The sequence below is a fragment of the Lepidochelys kempii genome, chromosome 5 (genome assembly GCF_965140285.1).
Source record: "Lepidochelys kempii isolate rLepKem1 chromosome 5, rLepKem1.hap1, whole genome shotgun sequence".
NCBI classification, from domain to species: Eukaryota; Metazoa; Chordata; order Testudines; family Cheloniidae; genus Lepidochelys; species Lepidochelys kempii.
Genome location: NC_136384.1, coordinates 5,489,003 through 5,510,613, shown reverse-complemented (window position 1 = coordinate 5,510,613; position 21,611 = coordinate 5,489,003). Strand labels below are relative to the sequence as shown.

The 21,611-nt window shown below is 45.0% G+C and overlaps 1 protein-coding gene across 2 annotated transcripts in view; it reads left to right on the top strand.

The window, feature by feature from the left end:
* The first annotated feature begins 237 nt into the window (after positions 1–237).
* UBE2R2 (ubiquitin conjugating enzyme E2 R2) overlaps positions 238–21,611 on the top strand; it is a 98,138-nt gene continuing 76,764 nt past the window's right edge. Inside the window, exon 1 of one of the 2 annotated variants that reach the window (XM_073343400.2) lies at positions 238–649. In XM_073343400.2, the coding sequence (XP_073199501.1) occupies positions 473–649 (177 nt within the window). In that variant the 5' untranslated portion in view covers positions 238–472. The remainder of the gene's footprint in view (positions 650–21,611) is intronic. The other variant, XM_073343399.2, reaches the window with a different exon arrangement.

The window sequence follows — 21,611 nt, the reverse complement described above, 5'->3', positions numbered from 1 at the left end:
CAGGGGCGGCGGAGGGGCAAGGGCCCGGCTCTTTCAGAGGGGGCGGGGCAGCGTGGGGGATCTGCCGGTCAGCCGGGCGCGGGGGGATGGGCCGAGAAGACCGGGGGGCGGGGCTTCGGCGGGCAGGGGGCGGGGCCCGGCGCGGAACGGCGCGCTGAGGTCAGCGGCGAGCGGCGGCGTCACAAAAGGAAGTGGCGGCCGCGGCGGCCGAAGGCGCGGGGGGGGGGGGTCCGGAGCCGGGCGCGAGCCGGGCGCGAGCCAGCGAGCGGGCGGGCGGGCAGCTGGGCCGGAGGCCCCGAGGCAGCGGAGCGGAGCCGAGCCGAGCCGCCCCCGCAGCCCGAGGGCGCGGGCGGAGCGCGGCGCCCAGGCCCCGGCGGAGGGAGGCGGGCAGGCGCGGCGGGCGGGCGGGCAGGCGGGCGGGCGGGGGCCCCGGGCCGGCGGGGGGCGCCCCGGGCCCGCTCGGCGCCGCGCCATGGCCCAGCAGCAGGTGAGCAGCTCGCAGAAGGCGCTGATGCTGGAGCTGAAGTCGCTGCAGGAGGAGCCGGTGGAGGGCTTCCGCATCACCCTGGTGGACGAGTCCGACCTCTACAACTGGGAGGTGGCGATCTTCGGGCCCCCCAACACCCTCTACGAGGGCGGCTACTTCAAGGTAGGCGGCCGGCGCGGGCTCAGCCCCCTCTGTGGGTGGGAGAGTGTGTGTGTGTGTGTGGGGGGGGAGAGCTGAGGTGGGGTGGCCGTGTGTGTGTGTGTGGGGGGGGAGAGCTGAGGTGGGGGGACCCCCTCGTCTCGTGGGTGTGTGTGTGTGTGGGGGGGGAGAGCTGAGGTGGGGTGGCCGTGTGTGTGTGTGGGGGGGGGAGAGCTGAGGTGGGGGGACCCCCTCGTCTCGTGGGTGTGTGTGTGTGTGGGGGGGGAGAGCTGAGGTGGGGGGGCCCCCTCGTCTCGTGGGGGTGTGGGGGGGAGAGAGCTGAGGTGGGGGGGCCGTGTGTGTGTGTGTGGGGAGAGAGTGCTGAGGTGGGGGGGCCCCCTCGTCTCGTGGGTGTGTGTGTGTGTGGGGGGAGAGAGCTGAGGTGGGGGGGACCCCCTCGTCTCGTGGGTGTGTGTGTGTGGGGGGGGAGAGAGCTGAGGTGGGGGGACCCCCTCGTCTCGTGGGGGTGTGTGTGTGGGGGGGGAGAGAGCTGAGGTGGGGGGGCCCCCTCGTCTCGTGGGGGTGTGTGTGGGGTGGGGGGAGAGAGTGCTGAGGTGGGGGGGCCCCCCGCCTCGTGTGTGTGGGGGGGCCCCTGCCTCGTGTGTGTGTGGGGGGGGGGGGAGAGTGCTGAGGTGGGGGGCCCCTGCCTCGTGTGTGTGTGTGGGGGGGGGGGGGAGAGTGCTGAGGTGGGGGGCCCCTGCCTCGTGTGTGTGTGTGTGTGGGGGGGGAGAGTGCTGAGGTGGGGGGCCCCCGCCTCGTGTGTGTGTGTGTGTGGGGGGAGAGTGCTGAGGTGGGGGGGCCCCTGCCTCGTGTGTGTGTGGGGGGGGGGGAGTGAGTGCTGAGGTGGGGGCCCCCCTGCCTCGTGTGTGTGTGTGGGGGGGGGAGTGAGTGCTGAGGTGGGGGCCCCCCCCGCCTCGTGTGTGTGTGTGTGGGGGGGAGTGAGTGCTGAGGTGGGGGCCCCCCCGCCTCGTGTGTGTGTGTGTGGGGGGGGGAGAGAGTGCTGAGGTGGGGGCCCCATGTACTCCCAAACTACTCTATTGGGGAAGTGCTGCTGCTTCAAGCATAATGGACCCCTAAACCCTTCTGGTACTTCAAGATAAGGGGACCCACTTTCTCCAACCTCCTGTATGAGGGTGGGGTGGGTGGTGGGGGAGGGAGACTTGCTTCAAGGTAAGGAATGCATGGGCCCTGCTACTTGTTGTGGGAAACCCAAGAGCTCTTGGAGTGGACCCCTCCTCCACCCTGTATAGGGGGCTGACACCACCCTCAGGATTCCCCATGCCCCTCTGAGTAGGCCCATCATCCCCTTGTGTGGGTGGTCCTTCAAGGTAAGGTACGGGCTCAGGTTCCTTGTGTCTCTGGGAAGGGAGTGGGGGGATAGCCTACACATGTATGGGTGGGTTGCTTCAAGACAAGGGACCTGCTGCTGCCACCATCTTGTATGTGGGGGATGTGCATCAAAATAAGGGCTCCCCCTACTTGCTCTCAGAATCAACTATTCCCTCCTGTGCCCCCCGGTGTTCCAGAATGAAGTACTGTACTCCATCCCCTCCCAGCAGTTACCCCCCCACACCCTGCATGGGGTGCTTAAAGATAGCAAAACCCTTCTCTCCCATTAGACCCTTCTGCAACCTGTATGAGGGAAGCTACTTCAGGGTAAGGGGTCCCCAACCACTGGTTGCTTTTCAGCCTGTTTGAAGGAGTCCTCTTCAGGGTAGAGAACCTCCATCCCTGGGACCCCAGAACTCTGCATCTTAATTCAGAATAAGGGACCCCATCCTTAAGTCCCAATAACCTTTGTAATGGGAACACTTCTAGGGATCCCATGCCCTCTGCCTAAGAATAGCCTGTGGGGAGGCCCTTCCAATTCCTGTGGAAGGGTATGTCAAAGTAGGTGGTCACTCTCATCACCAGGTTGTCCAGGTGTCCCAGCACTCTGCATAGGGGATCCCTTCAAGATAAAGGATCTAGGGGGCTTCCCTTGTCCCCAGTGATTCCCCTATATCTTTCAGCTTCCCTATACTTGTATATGGAGTCTACTTTAACTTGAAGAACCCACAGTGGTCTGTCATCTGCAACACTGGCAATGGTGGTTTAACATTCTGTATAAAAGGGGACTGCTTCAGTATGAGGGATCTGTTCTCTGGTTGGAATAGCCTCTGTTTTTTCTCCTGATGGTCCTGCTGTGAGGGTTCCTTCATCCCCTTTCCAAGTAATGTATCCATGTCAACACCATGTAGAAAGACAGCTACTTCATGATAAGGAACCCCTATGGCATTCTCCCATCCCTTCTCCTCCCTGGAATGTTAGAAGATAACTACCCTGATGGAGGTATGGAGAAGTAGTTAATCTTCTACTTGTTACAAATAGCATCTTTGAGGGTTGGCTTCTGCAGATGGTACCCCTGATGGACAAATGTGGCCTGTCAGAATTTTGCAGTGTCCAGTGGCCTCTGATATGGCATCACCTGCTGCAACTTATTCCCCTGGGATTCCCCCTTTCTAACAGTGACTCCAGTCAGCTCCATTTTATGCACACTATCTGGTGTCCTTTGACTCCTAGCAAGTTGAAGGAAAAACTTGAACATGTTTACATCAGGTTCTTTGCATCTTCACCTACTTATTGCCTCTCTGGATCAGGGTGTAAATACTTTCTTTTGGGAAACCAAAATATTAACAGCCTGTAGCTTTTTGACTAAATTGGAGTCATTTTTAGTTTAGCCTTATTGTTTTGAAAGAAGAGAACACTTTGGCACAATCTCTTTCCTTTTGTAATGAGTATGGTTGACTTTGTCATGGCAGTGTGATGTTTGTATTTTTAGACTTACCTCCATTATTACTTAGGAAGCAGCCCCAGTTTTGGCCTAGTAACTGGGTCAGCTTTGCATCATATAAGGTGGGGTTAACCTTTCATACCTATACTTTGGAATTGGTGAGTAACCCTAATAAAACAGGGAGGGTGGGTCTCAAGTATTTTGTATGTGTTTAGTTACTTGCTGGGTCCTGCATTTGTCTTTGGGCTGTAAAATGCTTGAACAAGCTGGTAAAAGTATTCTTCAGAAATGCACTTAAGTTTAGGTTTCAGCTAGGAGGCCACAATTGACTTGTAGTAAAGTAAAGCAACGAATGATTATGGCTCTGATGCTCTTCCTCATGCTATACTGTACCTGCTGTAGCTTTTCTTCGGGAGAAATTTGTGACATACTTGGCACAATTGACCTATTATACAGGTCTGTGGTGCTATATTTAAAAAAAATATATTTTACTTCTATATGTAGATTTATTCCACTCTCATTACCATAGTATGAGTTTTCCAGTAGTGCATAAAGTAACTTGACTAACATTTGTCATATGTGACTTGTTCTCTCTCCTTTTCTCCCTAGGGGAAGACTTGTATCTGCTGTGTAAATCTTTCTTGTTTTGTTAAGATTTTGTTTTGGGGCATTTCTTTTAAATACACACAGCTCTGTTTGAGAAGGCAGGTCAAAGAAGTATACCTTGCACTTGGAGCAAAAGGTGGTGAGGTTTGTGATATACTTCGCTTCTTGCGGGAGTTCCCGAGAGAGCTTGACTGTCTCCTGCACAGGCTGACTTTACCATTATGGTACACAAATTCCATTGTACCTCAGGAATGGAGTTGCTGACTAAGGTCTTCATCCTGGAGCTTTGGCAGTTGTTCAGATATGCTGGTGCCCAGGCCACTGAGTGTCTTGGAGATAAGGACTGGGGCCTTGAATTTACCTGTATTCTACGGGATGCCAGCATAGAGAGAGGAATGGAGACTTGATATGCTCTTGTCAGCCTGTGTTGCTGAGGAAACTAGGCACAGCATTCTGTAGTAGCAGGGTCTCTTGGCCAACTGGAGCTATTAAAAGTATTATTGATTGATGCTATGTGAAATCGTACTGTTGGCAAAGAATCTAGGAGCCGTCTAAACTACTGCTGGATTCACCAGGTGTGTGCGCATCTTTCAGCTATGGTTCAGTCTCCCTTGGCTCCACTACTTGGAGTGCTCTCCTCTGCCCACCAACATAATGTCCATCTTGTTCGGATTCAGCTTCAAATAGCTGTTCATTTACCAGCTTGTCCTGTCCAAGCATTGGGCATCTTGATGGGAGTGGTATGGTCAGACTGGTAAAGGATAGCTAGAATGGTCATCTACATATTGTTGACATGAGAGCATGTTGTCTTGTCGGTTCACCTGGTGGCTGCATATAGATTTTTAAATAAGACCAAAGAGATGATCCTTATGAGACCCCCACAAGTGACGGCTCTAGTGGCAGAGATGCAGCTTACCACTACTCTTTTAGTGCTTCCCTCCAGGAAGGATTTAAACCATTTTAGAGCAAAGGATCTCTGTCACCTCTCCCAGGCAGTGCAGAAGTATCTTAATGTTAACAGTGTTGACTGATGCAGAGGTCCAGTAGGAGGAGAATAGATGTCTCTATCCACTGATAGCAAGAGATAATCTATCACTGCCACAAAATCAGTTTCCATTCTGTACCCTGGCCTGAATCCAGATTGTGTTGATTGGAGGATGTTCACTTCAGTTAGATGAATTTGTATTAGGCCTTTGGCTAGAGTCTTGTTACACTAGGAAAGTTTTGTCTGGAATAGCTATACTTGTATAACTTACTGGCAAACCCTCCTAGTGTAGATGTAGCTTATACTGACACAAAAGTGCTGCTGGCAACATATCTTGTACCAGTTCCAGAAGACATGTAAACTATACCAGCAAAACACTTTTATTGCACTATAAGTGCATCTACACTGGGACTTACACTGGCATAGTTCTGCTTAGGGCCCTACCAGATTTGCTGTCCATTATGGTCAATTTCATTGCCATAGGATTTGAAAATTGGTAAATTTCATGTTTTCAGATGTTTAACTCTGAAATTTCATGGTGTTGTAACCATGGGGGTCCTGACCCAAAAGGGGATATTGTGTGTGTGTGTGTGGGGGGTCGCAAACCTGTTCTGGGGGGCGGGGAGAGGGGTCATGGGATTGCCACACTCACTTCTGTGCTGCCTTCAGAGCTTCTTCCAGCCACAGCAGATTCCTGGAGGTGGAGGTGGGTATGAGAGCAGCTGTGCAGGAGATGGACAAATCCTGTCCCTCACCTGCCTCACCAGAGCTAGGCCTCCCCTTTTCTGGGACACTCCTGGGGACATCGGATTTCATGAAGAAGGGCTTATTTCACAGTCTGTGATGTGTTTTTCATGGCCATGAAATTGGTAGGGCCCTAGTTAAGCTCGTATAAACTAAGTGTTGACCAGATATGGTGGTTCTAGCAACTTGTTCAGGAATGGAAGTTTTTGATACTGGATAGTAGTTGCCTAGAGCAAATATATCCAGGTGGATTTCTTCAGTGCTGGTTATGCTGTTGTCTGTTGGAGGAAAGGATGATTCCTTCTGAAATACCTGCACAACACCTCATTCAGGGTTATAAGTGGCAGTGGTTGGTCTTCTCTCTTTCACAAGCTGAGAACAGGTCTTGGGTTGAAATGCCTAAGGTATCCAGTAATTCTTGAATGAACGTACTGGACTCCAGGAATTCATGTGGGCTCTTAATTGGCTCCTATTTGGCTGGTACAGGGGGAGCAGACCCATGTTTGAGAAGCATTCCTGCAAGTGCATATTCTTTTCCACCAAGTAGGATACTAGTCCTTTGCAGTGGTTGGTGCTATGTTCTGATGTAGCCTCTAAGGCACTCAGGATTGATGAAAGGGTTTGCCATCCTTGACAGCTCCTTAGGGTGGAATTTGGCAGCCTCACTGGAGGCTGATAGGAAGGTTCTCCTGCCCTGTAATATAGCCTCAGTATAAGCTTGGAGAAATTTGGTTTCAATTTGTTTTCCACCATCAGTGCTTGAGTTTCTGACCTTCTCTTTCTATTACAAGGTATCAAAAAACCAAGGAGATCTGTTGTGGGTGAAGAGGAGGAGTGGGGTGTGTGTGTGGGTGTGTATGGGTGGTCAAGACCAAGGTTCACCAGATTAACTCCTTGCCCTGTGGGTGGAGTGCTGTTGTCAATTAGCGTGCTTTGGAATTCAGTGCAGTTTGCCTTTTGTCGAATCAGCGCCATGGGTCTTTCTCTGTTTCTGGGAGCTGGGAAAACTCTTGACAACTGCTTTAATGAGATGGAGTACTTGTGGCACCTTAGAGACTAACCAATTTATTTGAGCATAAGCTTTCGTGAGCTACAGTTCACTTCATCGGATGCATGCAAAATACAGAAGATGTTCTTATACATACAAACCATGAAAAAATGGGTGTTTACCACTACACAAGGTCCCCCCCCCCCAGCTGGTAATAGCTTATGCTCAAATAAATTACCAGCAGGAGAGTGGGGTGGGGGGAGAGAGAACCTTGTGTAGTGGTAAACACCCATTTTTTCATGGTTTGTATAAGAACATCTTCTGTATTTTGCATGCATCCGATGAAGTGAACTGTATCTCACGAAAACTTATGCTCAAATAAATTGGTTAGTCTCTAAGGTGCCACAAGTACTCCTTTTCTTTTTGCAAATACAGACTAACACGGCTGTTACTCTGAAACCTGTCTTTAATGAGATGGTCTGTCAAGAAGACAGTGGCTGGGTTGTGGTCATCTTGATATTGGCATCTAATCTGAAGATCTGGTCCAAGGTGTGAGTTGGACCGGAGAGAATCTGTGAGAGGCAAGTGCATAGATGGGATTTGGGGTTTTGAGAAGAGTATCAGATGCATGTCTCCCTTTAATCCTGTCCAAAACTGGGAACACAAGGTAATATAGGAAGCCTAAAAAGATGTGGGTGTAACTTTCTAAATTATATAAGCTTGGTTTTTGTGTTGAACAGTGTTTGTATATAAAACAGGTTTGTGGGCTGTAGTTAAAACTGGGTCTATAAGTAATGTCCCTGATGAGGGATGATTAACATGACGGCATTGAGGTAGGGCAAACCTGAAAGGGGGAATGTATATAATTCTTGGAATAAAAATTTAGGAAGTTGATAATAAGATGCATCCAGAAGCAGAGTTGGATGAACCTTATTTCAGTCACACTAGTCAAAATCTGTAGTTAAGACTCCCAGGATGAGTTGTTTATGTAAAGGGTGAGACTTCCATCATGTTAATAGATACAGTGGGTAGCACAGGAGTTAAAGATGGTACGTAGAAACTAATAGATTAATATATTTAATAGAAAAGCGAAATTTTAAATTTAAAAGGACACAGTTGATTTAAAAATCACACTTGTCTGCAAAGTTATATATTTGATATGATGTCCTAGATGTTTCTCCAGTCATTCAAGATGGGATGGTTTCTGCCTGGAGGAGCTCACCGTTTAAGGATAGGCATGTGGACAGAGGCTAAGGAAGGGAGCAGTAAATAGGGATGGTTCTTATACAAGTCAGCTAGATTCTCTGTAGAAAGCATGACAAGTGGAAGTTTAAGAGGGGCTTAAACGTGTGCAGGGTAGTGGCCTTGTAGATGAGCTGAGAGGTCCTACCATGCATATAAGAGACGTAAAGTTGTGAAGCTGACAGATGAGTGGTCAAAGACATGACTACAGAGTGGAGGGAGCAGGGTGATATGAAGCTTGACAAATGAAATGGGGCAGAATTACATAGAGCTCTGAATATTGGTGATGAGTTATTTGTAACAATTTAAGGTTAATACCTTTTTAGTTTTTTCTCTATTCCTTCACTTTGTTGTGGGTTTGTGTACTTGAAGTTGTGTTGTAATATACACAAATCACCCATCAATCTGCATTGCTACTATGATCACTACTCTGCACAATAACTTGGTGTCCCTGGGTCCTACGTATACCTATCACAACATGTGGTATACCTCCTCCTATGCAGCAAATGTCCCAACAACTACTATGTAGGTGAAATCAGACAATTGCTACACTGTGGAATGAACTCTCACAGAAAAATAGGACCAACACATCCTATTGCCTATAATCAAACACTTTTGACAAGTCGATCACTCCATATTTGGCCTTTCAGTCTGTCCTCAAAGGAAACGTGCACAACACATTCAAAGTATGAGCCTGGAAACTTAAGTTCATAACTCTGCTGGACACTAAAAACCATGGACTTAAAAGAGATGCTGGTTTTAAGGCTCATTACAACAATGTGTAATGTGTCCTGCTACCCCTATTTGGTCATAGAACTGCACAAGCGTTAATTGCCCACTTCATTCATGGTCTACAACATAATTGAAGCTCTTATGCTTAACAATCTGTCCCTCCTTGTGTTTACATAGGACATTTTCTGGTTACGTTCTCAAGGCCTGAGGAAGAACTTTGTGAGGCTTGAAAGTCTGTCCAACTTCGGTTGGAGAAAAGGTCCAATAAGATACTGTCACCCACCTTGTTTCTCTCCTATCTTGGGGCCAGCACAGCTGTAGCTCACGAAAGCTTATGCTCAAATAAATGTTAGTCTCTAAGGTGCCACAAGTACTCCTTTTCTTTTTGCAAATACAGACTCTCACGGCTGCTGCTCTGAAACAACACTATGGTCATTCTTGCTTTCTCCTGTATAGTCAAATTGGTTTTTCCTCTTTGTGGGCCTTTGTTATAAGAGGAGAGAGATTATGGTTAAAATAGGGAAATATTGTAAAACCACAGCCTAGCTGGGGGATTGAGGGAGCAGGTTTAACACCTGGAACTGTTCGATATTTCTTCTAATAGATGCTGCCAACTTGCTCTCTAGTCCAACTTTCCTAACAACATTCCAGATTTCAGGATCTGTTTTCAAGTATTCCAGTGTCAATTGCTTTTAACCTTTTTATCTGGAGTTGACGTGTCCCATTTAGTAGTACAAAAAGAGGTAGAACAAACCTATCTAATTGCTTGTACACGGTCTCCTTCAAGTCACCCAAATCTTCTAGTACATACTGTGTGGCTGTTTAAAGTGCCTGGGGATGTGTAATTAGAAAAATAGACAAACTCATGTTGAAAGACATTCAAGCAATGGTGGCAGCTTCAAACGCTTGTTTTCCACTTCACTTGATGACTGAACTTCTTCCGGCAAGGAATTCAGTGTTCCTTCATAACACTTAGAGAAACCTAGTATCTGAACTTTCCTTTGTACTATCCTCTTACCAAACAGATGTTGGGCACTAATGCATCTATCTACACTTCATTTTAAACCTCTTTTATACAAGCATATTATTCTCAAAGAAGCTGCCAGTCATTGATTCACTTCAGGATTTTGGCTTCCTAACATTAGATATAGCAGTTGGCTTCTTATACTCTGATCAGTTGCAGGCCTGGTGCATCCAGCTTGAGCCACTACCAGTTACCCTTACTGCTTATTCAGATTGAGGCCTCCCATTCACACTTTCTTTGACCGCTTACTGTATTTGTCTTCAGTCTTTTTTTTTCTTTTTTGAACAGCTTGTGACCCCTGCTGCGGTTTTCTCCACCACTCCAGTAATGCCTCATGAATGAAATACTACATCTAATATCTTGTATAATTTCTTGGGTTTTGAAGCTAGCTGACTTCTTGCTGTAAATTCACTGAAGTTTATGAATGGGTAGAATATTAAGGTAAAATGTTACAATGCTGTGGATGAATTGTGCTGTTCTTAATGCACAGTAGATAAGAGCCTTAAATTGTCCTCTACAAAGCTGCTCCCTCTAACCACACTTTGGTGTCTTGCAGTTTCAATTTTTGTTTCCTGCACAGATCATGTGATTCTCCTAGTGTGCAATGAATTGAGAGAACAAAGGAATGTAAATATCGCACATTACTGAAAGGTTGGAATTGCCTGCTGATCATTAATGCTTTAAACTTAGTGGTGTTGCAGTGCGCTATAGCTGGAGTGAATAGTGAAAGGCTGTTTCTGTGTATAGGATTTTCTCAGTTCTCACTGTTCTAGCACTAGTGAAGCTTTACTGGTACTAGATACAATTGGAATCTGAGAAAGTACTGATTGATAGGTGTGGTCCCAGAGTTAAGGTAACCTTTACGTTGCTATTCTGTAGGGACTTCAGTTATGTCTCAAATTTTTCACCATTTGGGCTGAAACTTTTCAACTGTCTGCCTGAAAATAATTGTGGAAGTTAGCGCAATCTTTGCGTACAGACAGCAGTGGGAAGAATTGTGACCTCTCTTGAAAGTTCTAGCACTTCTAAACTTTAGCATGGGTGGCTTGTCATTTGACTAGATATTCTTTTCTGGGGTTTAGTAGAAATGTCTTGATTTGGCTGAGTTATCAAGATTCATGTGAAAATTTGTTGACTTTTTAATAAAGATCTCCGCAAGTTGTAATGACACTTACATGTGTATATGGTTGCAAAATAAAGTACTTAAAGCTAGGAAATGCCAAAACTGTTCTATCCTCACCAACTAAACTCTGCCACTTGTTGGTATACATTGATACTCTCTCTGATCATGTCATTAAAGCTATCCATAGTACCCTTTCTGTTCCTTATGTAGTTCCTGCACCCAAGAGTTTACAGTCTAAGGGTTTGTCTACACTGGCAAGTTTCTGTGCCACAAGTTATACCACTTTTATTAAAACGCTGGAATTAAACTGTAGCATGTCCACATTGTGCTTTTTGTGACACTGGAGCACATCCACATTAGCAGCTCTTGCAACCGCAAAGATAGTAGTGCATTGTGGTAGCTATCCCACTGTACAACTGGCTGCAGGGTGATTTGCTAAGGGTTTGCAATGCTTCATGGGGCAGGCACGATGTCATGGGATGAAGGTTTCCCAATCCCATTGTTCCATGGGCATCCTACTACCTTGCCAGCTGTTTTTTCAACTGAAATGGGGTAGGAGGGGAGGGGGAAGAAAAATGACAGGAAGAGTGTGTGTGTATGGAGTGGGGGAGAGAGAGACTGTATTTTGGGGGACAGTGTCAGTATGCTGTCTTGTAAGTTTAGACAGTGGCAGGAAACAACCAGTACTGGGGGAGCGGGAAACCCTGACATCAGTCCTCACTTCCCTTCCTGGGCTCTCTGCACAGCTCTCTCTATTGCACCCGGTTGTCTCTGTGTTCAACAGCACAAGCATTCCACATTAATGGTTTGCTTTGTGTCCTGGAGCAGGTCAGCACAGCCCACAACAGCTGTCAGAAATGGTGCTTTGAAAGGGGAGGGGCACATGTTGCCAGGGCCTCAGAGCTCAAATCAGTGAGCAGAGCGGTCACTTGAGACATTATGGGACAGCTCTGGAGGCCAATTGCAGCACACGTTTCAGAGTAACAGCCATGTTAGTCTGTATTCGCAAAAAGAATAGGAGTACTTGTGGCACCTTAGAGACTAACCAATTTATTTGAGCATAAGCTTTCATGAGCTACAGCTCACTTCATCGGATGCATACTGTGGAAAGTGTAGGAGATCTTTTATACACACAAAGCATGAAAAAAACCCTCCCCCCATGGGAGGCATTTGTGTGTATAAAAGATCTCCTACACTTTCCACAGTATGCATCCGATGAAGTGAGCTGTAGCTCATGAAAGCTTATGCTCAAATAAATTGGTTAGTCTCTAAGGTGCCACAAGTACTCCTTTTCTTATTGCAGCACAGAAAACAATGAAAATGCTAAGTAAGCATGATAGACAGTAGTCTCAGCACACTAGCAGCAGTACTGAAGGAGGTATTGATCATGTATGGATAATATCCAATGATCATATAACTAAAAACTATACATAGAAATAGGCCGTTAAGATTGTGTGGCATTTCCTGACTTGTGTGCTTCATTTTACAGCCTTAACATACCAGCTAAATTAAGCAAAGTTAGAGAAATGTTCACTACATCTGTGTAGACCGGTGGTTCTCAACCAGGGGTCTGGGACCCCCTATGGGGGGGCCACATGCAGGCTTCAGGGGGTCTGCCAAGCAGAGCCAGCGTTAGACTCGCTGGGGCCCAGTGCGGAAAGCCGAAGTCCCACTGCATGGTTCATAAGCCCAGGGTTGAAGCTGAAGCTTGACCAATGCAGCTTTGCAGTGGCCCCAGGCAATTGCCCTGTTTGTTACCCCCTAATGCTGGCCCTGGCTTTTATATGCAGAAAAACAGTTGTGGCAAACGTGGTCAGTGGAGTTTCTATAGCATGCTGAGAGGGCCTCAGAAAGAAAAGGTTGAGACCCTCTGGTGTAGACGGAGAGAATACTCCTTTTCGCCCTGTGCACTGAGTTGATAACAATAGTTATGTGGTGGTAGATTTCTGTAATCTCCATTTAAAAGACTAGCGATCAAGACTAGCCCCTAGCACTTTTTCTCAGTAACTTAATTTATGAGCAAAACACATCAATATGACTACTACATCTTTCAAATCTATAGTATTGCCAAAAGTGAACTGCACACTTTTTTGAAGTCCCAAATGCTCAAGGCTTTTTTTAAAATGGCTATTGTTAAACATAATTGGTGCTATTGCTTAAGAGAACAGTTTGAGATCCTGAGAAATCTGACCTGAAAGCTTCCCCCTTTTTTTTAAAGCCAGTGAATGACCTCACAAGTGCCACAAACAAAAAGAATGAAAATAGAGGATGTCTTAAATGGATTGACTCTTTTAATCTTTGTTTGTTAGCTGCCATAAACAATGAGGAAGATAGCAGGCTGCAGCTCAGATTCCTCAGGGTCAGAGGTGGTAACATCAGACTGTCTAATTGAATGACAGTACTAACTATAGTTCAGTGTCTTTTAGAATCTTACCTGTGTTTTGGAACACAGCAAACAAGCAGTGCTTACTTATCAGTATTCACCTTAAACAATTAACCTTAATTTGCTGCTTTTTCTTTTTTAAATTTCCCCCTCAGGGACAAAATTGAGTGCATTATAGTGGATGCATACTTCCAAGAGGCAAGTAAAATTTGTCCAAGTAAAGAGGGGTATCTGTGTTTAAGAGCTCATTAAAATTTAAATACAGGGGTTTCCTCATGCCCTAGTCCCACCAATGTCTTTGAAAAAAAGCTGGGATTCCATAATATGAAACTATTTGCTAGATGGCATAAGAATACTGTACAAGATACACGTTTAGTGGGGCTATCCAGCTAACCATTTAGGCCATGACTACACTGCCACTTTTGTCGGTGTAACTTGCATTGCTCAGGGGTGTGGGGGGAAAAAACTCACCCCTCTGAGCGACGTAAATTACATCAACAGAAGTGCCAGCGTGGACAGAACTATGTCAGCAGGAAAGTTGCTACCGCTGCTTGTGGAAGTGATTTTATTATGTGGATGGGAGAGCTCTTCACACTAGCAAGCTTACAGTGGGGGATGTCACCTTCGACTGAATGACCTGCTGTATTTCTGTGCAGGTGTAGGTTTGTCCCCTATTTGTAAACTTTCTATTAATCTGATTTCTAAAAGTCTAAAGCAATGGGGGTTATTTCTTTGGGAGACTCTTCTACAGCCAAAGGCACATCACCATCTGCTCCTGCTTTCTTGCCCTGTCAGCTTAGGACTTCGGTGCCCTGCCTGGTTTGAGCCAAGCCCGTTAGCCTGCTGCAGAGGCAGAGCCAGACCCAGGTCTGAACCACATCCACTAACAGCTGTAGGCTTAACTGAAAGCAGCTTACAGAAGTGTTCCTGTCTTTGTCACACAGATGCCCAACTCCCAGTGGGTCCAAACCCTAAATAAATCCATTTTACCCTGTATAAAGCTTATACAGGTAAACTCATAAATTGTTTGCCCTCTGTAACACTGATAGAGAGATGCACAGCTGTTTCTCCCCCCTCCAACTATTAATACATACTCTGAGTTAATAAGTAAAAAGTGATTTTATTAAATACAGAAAGTAGGATTTAAGTGGTTCCAAGTAGTAACAGACAGAACAAAGTGAATTACCAAGCATAATAAAATAAAACACACAAGTCTAAGTCTAGTACAGTAATAAAAACTGAATACAGGTAAAATCTCACCCTTAGAGATGCTTCAATAAGTTTCTTTCACAGACCGGACACCTCTCTCGTCTGGGCACAATCCTTTCCTCTGGTACAGCCCTTGTTCCAGCTCAGGTGGTAGCTAGGGGATTTCTCATGATGGCTGCCTCACTTTGTTCTCTCCCACCCCCTTATATGGCTTTGGCACAAAGCAGGAATCTTTTGTCGGTCTAGGTGGTCTCTGTTTCTCCCCCCCCCCCAAATGGAAAAGCACCAGGTTTAAGATGGATTCCAGTACCAGGTGACATGGTCCCATGTCCTGTGAGACCCCAAGCCCTCATTCCTCTCAGTGTGACTCACAGGAAGACCTGCCTGCAAACAGAGCCATCCACAGTCAATTGTCCTGGTTGATGGGAGCCATCAAGATTCCGAACCACCATTAATGGCCCACACTTCACATAATTACAATAGGCCCTCAGAGTTATTACATATTTCTAGTTTCAGATACAAGAGTAATACATTTATACAAATAGGATGACCGCACTCAGTAGATTTTAAGCTTAGTAATGATACCTTACAAGAGACCTTTTGCATGAAGCATATTTTAGTTACATTATATTCACACTCCTCAGCATACTTCTGTAAAATCATATAAGTGCGTCACAATGGTCACTATAAAAATATCTGAAATGTGATTCTTTTCTGCATTCCTGGGGCTCTTCTAAAGAGAGGTTATACCACTGTGACAATACTGATGCAGTTTCAGCGATACAACCCTTTTAGTGTAGACTGTTATATCTATATAAAGGTGCTTATTCCAGTATTCACCTTTCTTTGTGGGAATAAGTTATACTAGTATAAGGCACCTTTGTAGTGATGTAACTGCAGCCATGCTAGAGGGGTTGTACTAGTATAATGATTTTAGTTTAAAAAAAACAAACCAGTACTCCTAACCAAAGCACTTCCACAAAACCTGCATAGCCTAGGGCTGAACTTCATACCATTGCTACTAGTTATATCACTTGCACCATACTAAATTTCTTTCCTTCCTTGGGGTTTATGCCCTTTCAATATTTGTATACTTGCCTTCACGCTCCCTTACTCACTTCTTAGCTACACATGTTTAGTTCTTTTAATCTGTCCTTGGAGTCTCTCCCACCAGTATGCTGACTGGTTTTTGGAGCTCTTTTCTGAATAACCTCCAATTTTTGTTTTTTGGTAAGGTGTTTGGTTCTGGTCACCTTATCTCTGATGCAGTCACGCAGTCCATTTGGTTCTGATGGAAAGAGTAGATCTACCTTTTTTTCTGCATGCTGATAACCTCACAGCCCATGCTGGGATATGCTCTCTGGACAGATTTAAGATTTGCCAGCTGTTGGCAACAGTATGTTGTATCCAGTAGATCTCCAAGGTGAACTGCAAAGCAAACATGAAAATGGAGTTAGGCCTCTGCTGAACATCCCCACTAGCTTGCATGTAGGGAGCATTCAGAACACATTTCTGGGGTTAATTTAATTTTTTTTATTTTTGCTTTGCAGTTACCTCTAAGAGATGGTCTACACTGGGAACTTACATTCGTATAGCTATGTCTCTTGTGTGAAAAATGAGAGATGTAGCTATGATAGTTTAACATCTAGTGTAGAAACTCTTGGGGAGGTAGATTACTTACACTGATGGGAGAAACCATTCTGTCAGTGTAGGTAGCGTACTCTACTGAAACATTACAGCAGCGTAGTTGCACTGCTGTAATGCTTTAAGTGTAGACTTACCCTCACTCTTGGGGTACATCTACACTACCTGGTGGGTAGTGATCGATCTGTCGGGGATCGATTTTATCACATCTAGTGTAGATGTGATAAATCGATCCCTGGTCGCTCTGCCGTCGACTCTGGAACTCCACCACGGCGAGAGGTGGAAGCGGAGTTGAAGGGGGAGTGGCGGCCATCGATCCTGCACCGCGAGGACGTGAAGTAAGTGATTCTAAGTCGATCTAAGATATGTCGACTTCAGCTACACTATTCTCGTAGCTGAAGTTGCGTATCTTAGATCGATTTCTCCACCCCTCCCCTCCCCCCAGTGTAGACCAGGCCTTGGTGTCAAGTGGTTTGATAAGTGTTCTGTGATACACTCAAATGCCTTTCAACTTTAGTATACAAATTCTAATGTTTTCTCTTGTATGGAAAGGCTAGTGAACATTCAAATTTTCTTGCATATGAAGACGTTAATTGTGTGCTCAAACTGAGCTGAAAGCTTCATCTCAAATTGATCACTTAATTGTCTTCCACCAATTATAATAATTTTAAGATAGTTCTCCTATAAAGCACACTTGTGGGTGCTGTAAAAATAATTCTCCTTCCATTTAAATTTCATTGACTTCTGACCAGCTACAAAGGTTATTACTTATGGCCGTGACTGTAGCCAAAAAGGCTTGAGCGTTATGATTGCAGTAAACTGAATTTGGGTCTCTGATGTCAGCTTGTTCGGGCATGGATTGTAGTTGTCAAACTTGCCTTCTTTCTTTATTGTGCAGCCTGCACTAAAGTAAGGGCTCCCAAAACTTTCCCTTTCATGCATTTTGAAGGACCAAATATGTGTAATGTCCCTCCTGTGTGTATTTAATGAATCCCAGGCCATTGGGCTGAATGTGGCAAAGCTTGAACATTGGAGGTGTAAAATGGGAAGAAATTATTTTGCAGAGTGGCCTAAATTCTTGTGGCTATAAATCAAAACAGATGCCTACTGACATGCAGAGCTATTATATCGGTATTGCATCAGTGCCTAGGAACCCCAGTTGTTGTGCTAGGCACTGTATACACACCATCAAAAGATGAAGTATGTAATATACAAGTTACGTAGTACAGTAATATAAACAAATCACTCGCATTTAAAATAACAGAATAAATGTATAACTGTAATAAACCCCTCCACTCCTGAAATCATCCTCTTGCTAAAAGACGGAGGGGTGGGAAGACGAGTGGTGTTATGTGCTTTGGAAGATTAGAATGCTGCTGGCAGACAAAAGGTGGGGAACAAGTTCCAAAGCAGAATGCCCTGCCATCAGTAATCCCTAGTTTGTATTGTGGAAGTGCCAACTCAGCTGCCTCTGCTGATCTCAGCAGTGGCCGTATTGCTGCAGGGAGGCAGGCAACTTCAATGGAAATGAAGATCCAGCAACTCAAAGGTGAAATCTAATGTTCATCTCAAACTTCTGCATAGCCAATGCAGATCCCAGAGCACTGGTGTATGTCTACAATAGCCCTTGCACTGGTGACAGAAAAATGTGGGATGCTATCAGAAATGTCAGTGTAGGCAAGTTTCAGAGGAACAGCCGTGTTAGTCTGTATTCGCAAAAAGAAAAGGAGTACTTGTGGCACCTTAGAGACTAACCAATTTATTTGAGCATGAGCTTTCGTGAGCTACAGCTCACTTCATCAGATGTTTACCGTGGAAACTGCAGCAGACTTTATATACACACAGAAATCATGAAACAATACCTCCTCCCACCCCACTGTCCTGCTGGTAATAGCTTATCTAAAGTGATCAACAGGTGGGCCATTTCCAGCACAAATCCAGGTTTTCTCACCCTCCACCCCCCCACACAAATTCACTCTCCTGCTGGTGCTAGCCCATCCAAAGTGACAACTCTTTACATAATCAAGTCGGGCTATTTCCTGCATAGATCAAGGTTTTCTCACATCCCCCCCACCCCCATACACACACAAACTCACTCTCCTGCTGGTAATAGCTCATCTAAACTGACCATTCTCCAGGTTTAAATCCAAGTTAAACCAGAACATCTGGGGGGGGGGGGTAGGAAAAAGCAAGAGGAAACAGGCTACCTTGCATAATGACTTAGCCACTCCCAGTCTCTATTTAAGCCTAAATTAATAGTATCCAATTTGCAAATGAATTCCAATTCAGCAGTTTCTCGCTGGAGTCTGGATTTGAAGTTTTTTTGTTTTAAGATAGCGACCTTCATGTCTGTGATTGCGTGACCAGAGAGATTGAAGTGTTCTCCGACTGGTTTATGAATGTAGGCAAGGACCCTGAGCTGCCGTATTCTGCTCTAGTTTCCCTTTAAATTGTCTCTGCTAATAGCAATCTAATCTTGAGCTCATAAAGTTGTGATTACTAGGGCAAGTCCCCATTGAAGAGGTCTTCTCACTAGTGCAGATAAGGGAAGAAGGGAACAAGACTATTGCTCTTGGCCACAGCTATTATGTGGGCATCCAGGAGCAGCTCAAATTAACATGTCTAAGTTGAGCACCATTGTTCCAAATAGAAATCCCTCAGTTAAAGGTACCCATACATCTTGACTACTTCCCCAGCCCAATAACTCTGGTCTTACACAATTTGAAAGTGACTGATAATTTATGCTTTTAACATAAAGTGGAGGAGTGGGGCTCTGTTTCAAATCAAGCAAAAATTCTTCTATTTTAAGGGTAGTGGTTAGTCTAAATGCTGCAGCTGTTACAATGTAAATGCCGTGAGGATTCTATGTTTACATAAATGTAATGAGGTCCCTGTATGTAGATGAGCACTTATAGTTCTAGTCTTCAAAATAACCCTTTCAGGGCAGGGTGCTGTATTTGCTCCCTTGCTCCTGCTCACATCCACTACAGAACAATAATACATGTCCATCTGAAGCACACTGTATACAATGAACAATTGCCTTTCATACACTACATTTCATTAGTCTAAAACTAACTTCCAAGGGACCATGTTGGCTCATCAGAGGGGCAGAGAGCATGCGGGGACGTGCCGTTCAGCTTGGGAAAGGCTGTTAAAGTGCCACTTCACAAAATGATCACTCTATGTACCTCTCAGTCTTTAGAGAGAAAAAGAGGGTCAGGTAATCTCTTACTGGACCTGAAGAAGAGCTCTGTGTGGCTCGAAAGCTTCTGTCTTACTGGGCCAACTTCTGTTGGTGAAAGACATTGCCTCACCCACCTTGTTTCTCAAGAGTAGCCATAGTTAATGTAGTGGATGGAATTTTATATGTCAGGAATAATAGGACAAAATTGAGCAAAGTAAAACAGAACATCAAAAACCATCCTACTGTTAATGTAATTTAACTGGAAGTGATCTCCTAAGGGAAGTTGTATGACACGTCTGTATCTACATTACATAACATACTAGGAAAATGCACTGTATGTAATCTTGCTTTGATATGAAGAACTGCTTAGTCCTCTTCCAGGTCTAGCTCCTGTGTTTTATTTGTGTTGTGAAACCTTGATGTATCTTGATACTCCCAACCCTTGGATTTTTAGGCTATGTATAGGATTGTGGAACTCTGTCGAACTGGCAGACTAGTTCAAGGGGTAAGGGTAGCCCTGTAGCCGTGATTGTGTGGAAGTTAGCAGAGATAGCTATTGGCTTGTAGAAACCTTGCTTTTTCAGTTCTTAATCAAAATGTTGTGTGGTATCCATTCAAATGCCTTACAGAAGTCTATATTACGCCCACGCTATTCCATTTATCAGTCCAGATTTACCTTTATCAAAGCACCTGTAATCTCACTTAAAAAAAAATCAGATTAGTTTGACAGATTTGTTTTCCATAAACCAGTGTTGATTGGCATTAATTCTATTACCCTCCTTTAATTCTTTATTAATAGTCCCATAGCAGCTGCTCCATTTTGTCCACAATTTGTCAGGCTGACAGACCAACACATGTCCTCTCCCCACATTTACTTTAACACATGCTGCATGGTGAATTCTTATGAATCTCTGAACCTAAAAAACCAATGTCTAGAAGCAGTTTGGTGGACTAAAGGATTTAAGGGAAACTCTAACCGCTTCATTCTAGCAGAAGGACACCATATGTGTTTCAGAAGGTATCCAATGCTTTTATGTCAGACAATGCACAAGCAGTCCTGTTGTAACAGCAGGAAAGACAGTTTCTTCTAGTTTCTGTACTGCTGCGCTCCCTTAGATACCTTTTTAATATTACTGTCATACTTTTGTAGCCACTGTCCTGAATGGTGGTGGTCTCAACTTGCTGTCAGACTGGATGAAAAGGACAACAAAATCCAGAATTCCTCTGTTATGCTCATTGTTTGCAGAGCATGCACTATCTAGGATGGTCTGCAGTTACCACCTATGTAGTGTGAACGGAAAACCAACACAATGCATTGTTTGGGATCTTTTGGTGGCTGCATAAGGTACTCATGTGAGAGACAGGTGGCTTGGGTCAAGGGCAGGGGGAAAATGCAGAAGCCACGAGTCCGTTGCCTTTGTTAAATATAATGTAGGACACTACAGTGAACTTGTTATGAAACTAAATAGTCAATATAACAATAGGATGCAGTGTGGTCTAGTGCAGGGGTTCTCAAACTTCATTGCACTGCGATCCCCCTTCTGACAACAAATTACTACACAACCCCAGCGGGGGACTGAAGCCTGAGCCCACCCAAGCCCGCCACCCTGGGGGAGGGCCAAAGCCTGAGCCCCACCGTCCTGGGTGTGTGGGGGATTCAGCCTTAGGTGGGGGCTTGTAGCCTTTCTTAATCAAAATGTTGTGTGGTATCAACACCTTACAGAAGTCTATATTACACCAACACTATTCCCTTTATCAGTCCAAATTTACCTTTATCAAAGCACCTGTAATCTCATTTAAAAAAATTAAATGAGTTTGACAGATTTATTTTTCCATAAACCAATGTTAATTGGCATTAATTCTGTTACCCTCCTTTAATTCTTTATTAATAGTCCCATAGCAGCTACTCCATTTTGTCCACAATTTGTCAGGCTGACAGACCAACAGTTACTTGAGTCATCCTGCTTGCCACTTTTAAATATTGGCACAACTTTTGCTTTCTTCTTGATTTCTGGAACTTCCCAATGTTGCAAGAGTTAGTGAAAATCAACCCTAAGGGTCCAGAGAGTTCCTTGGCCAACTGTTAAAACTTAAATTCTTGTTATCCAGACCTGCTAAATTAAATATCTACCTTTAATAGCTACTGTTTCCATTCCAACAGCAACTCAGGAGGATGTTAAAGTTTTATCATAATTGTGTGATATGACTATCTGGCTTTTTCCAAATATAAAACACACATTTATTGAACACTTCTGTTTGTGCATTATTATTGACAATTCTACCATTTTC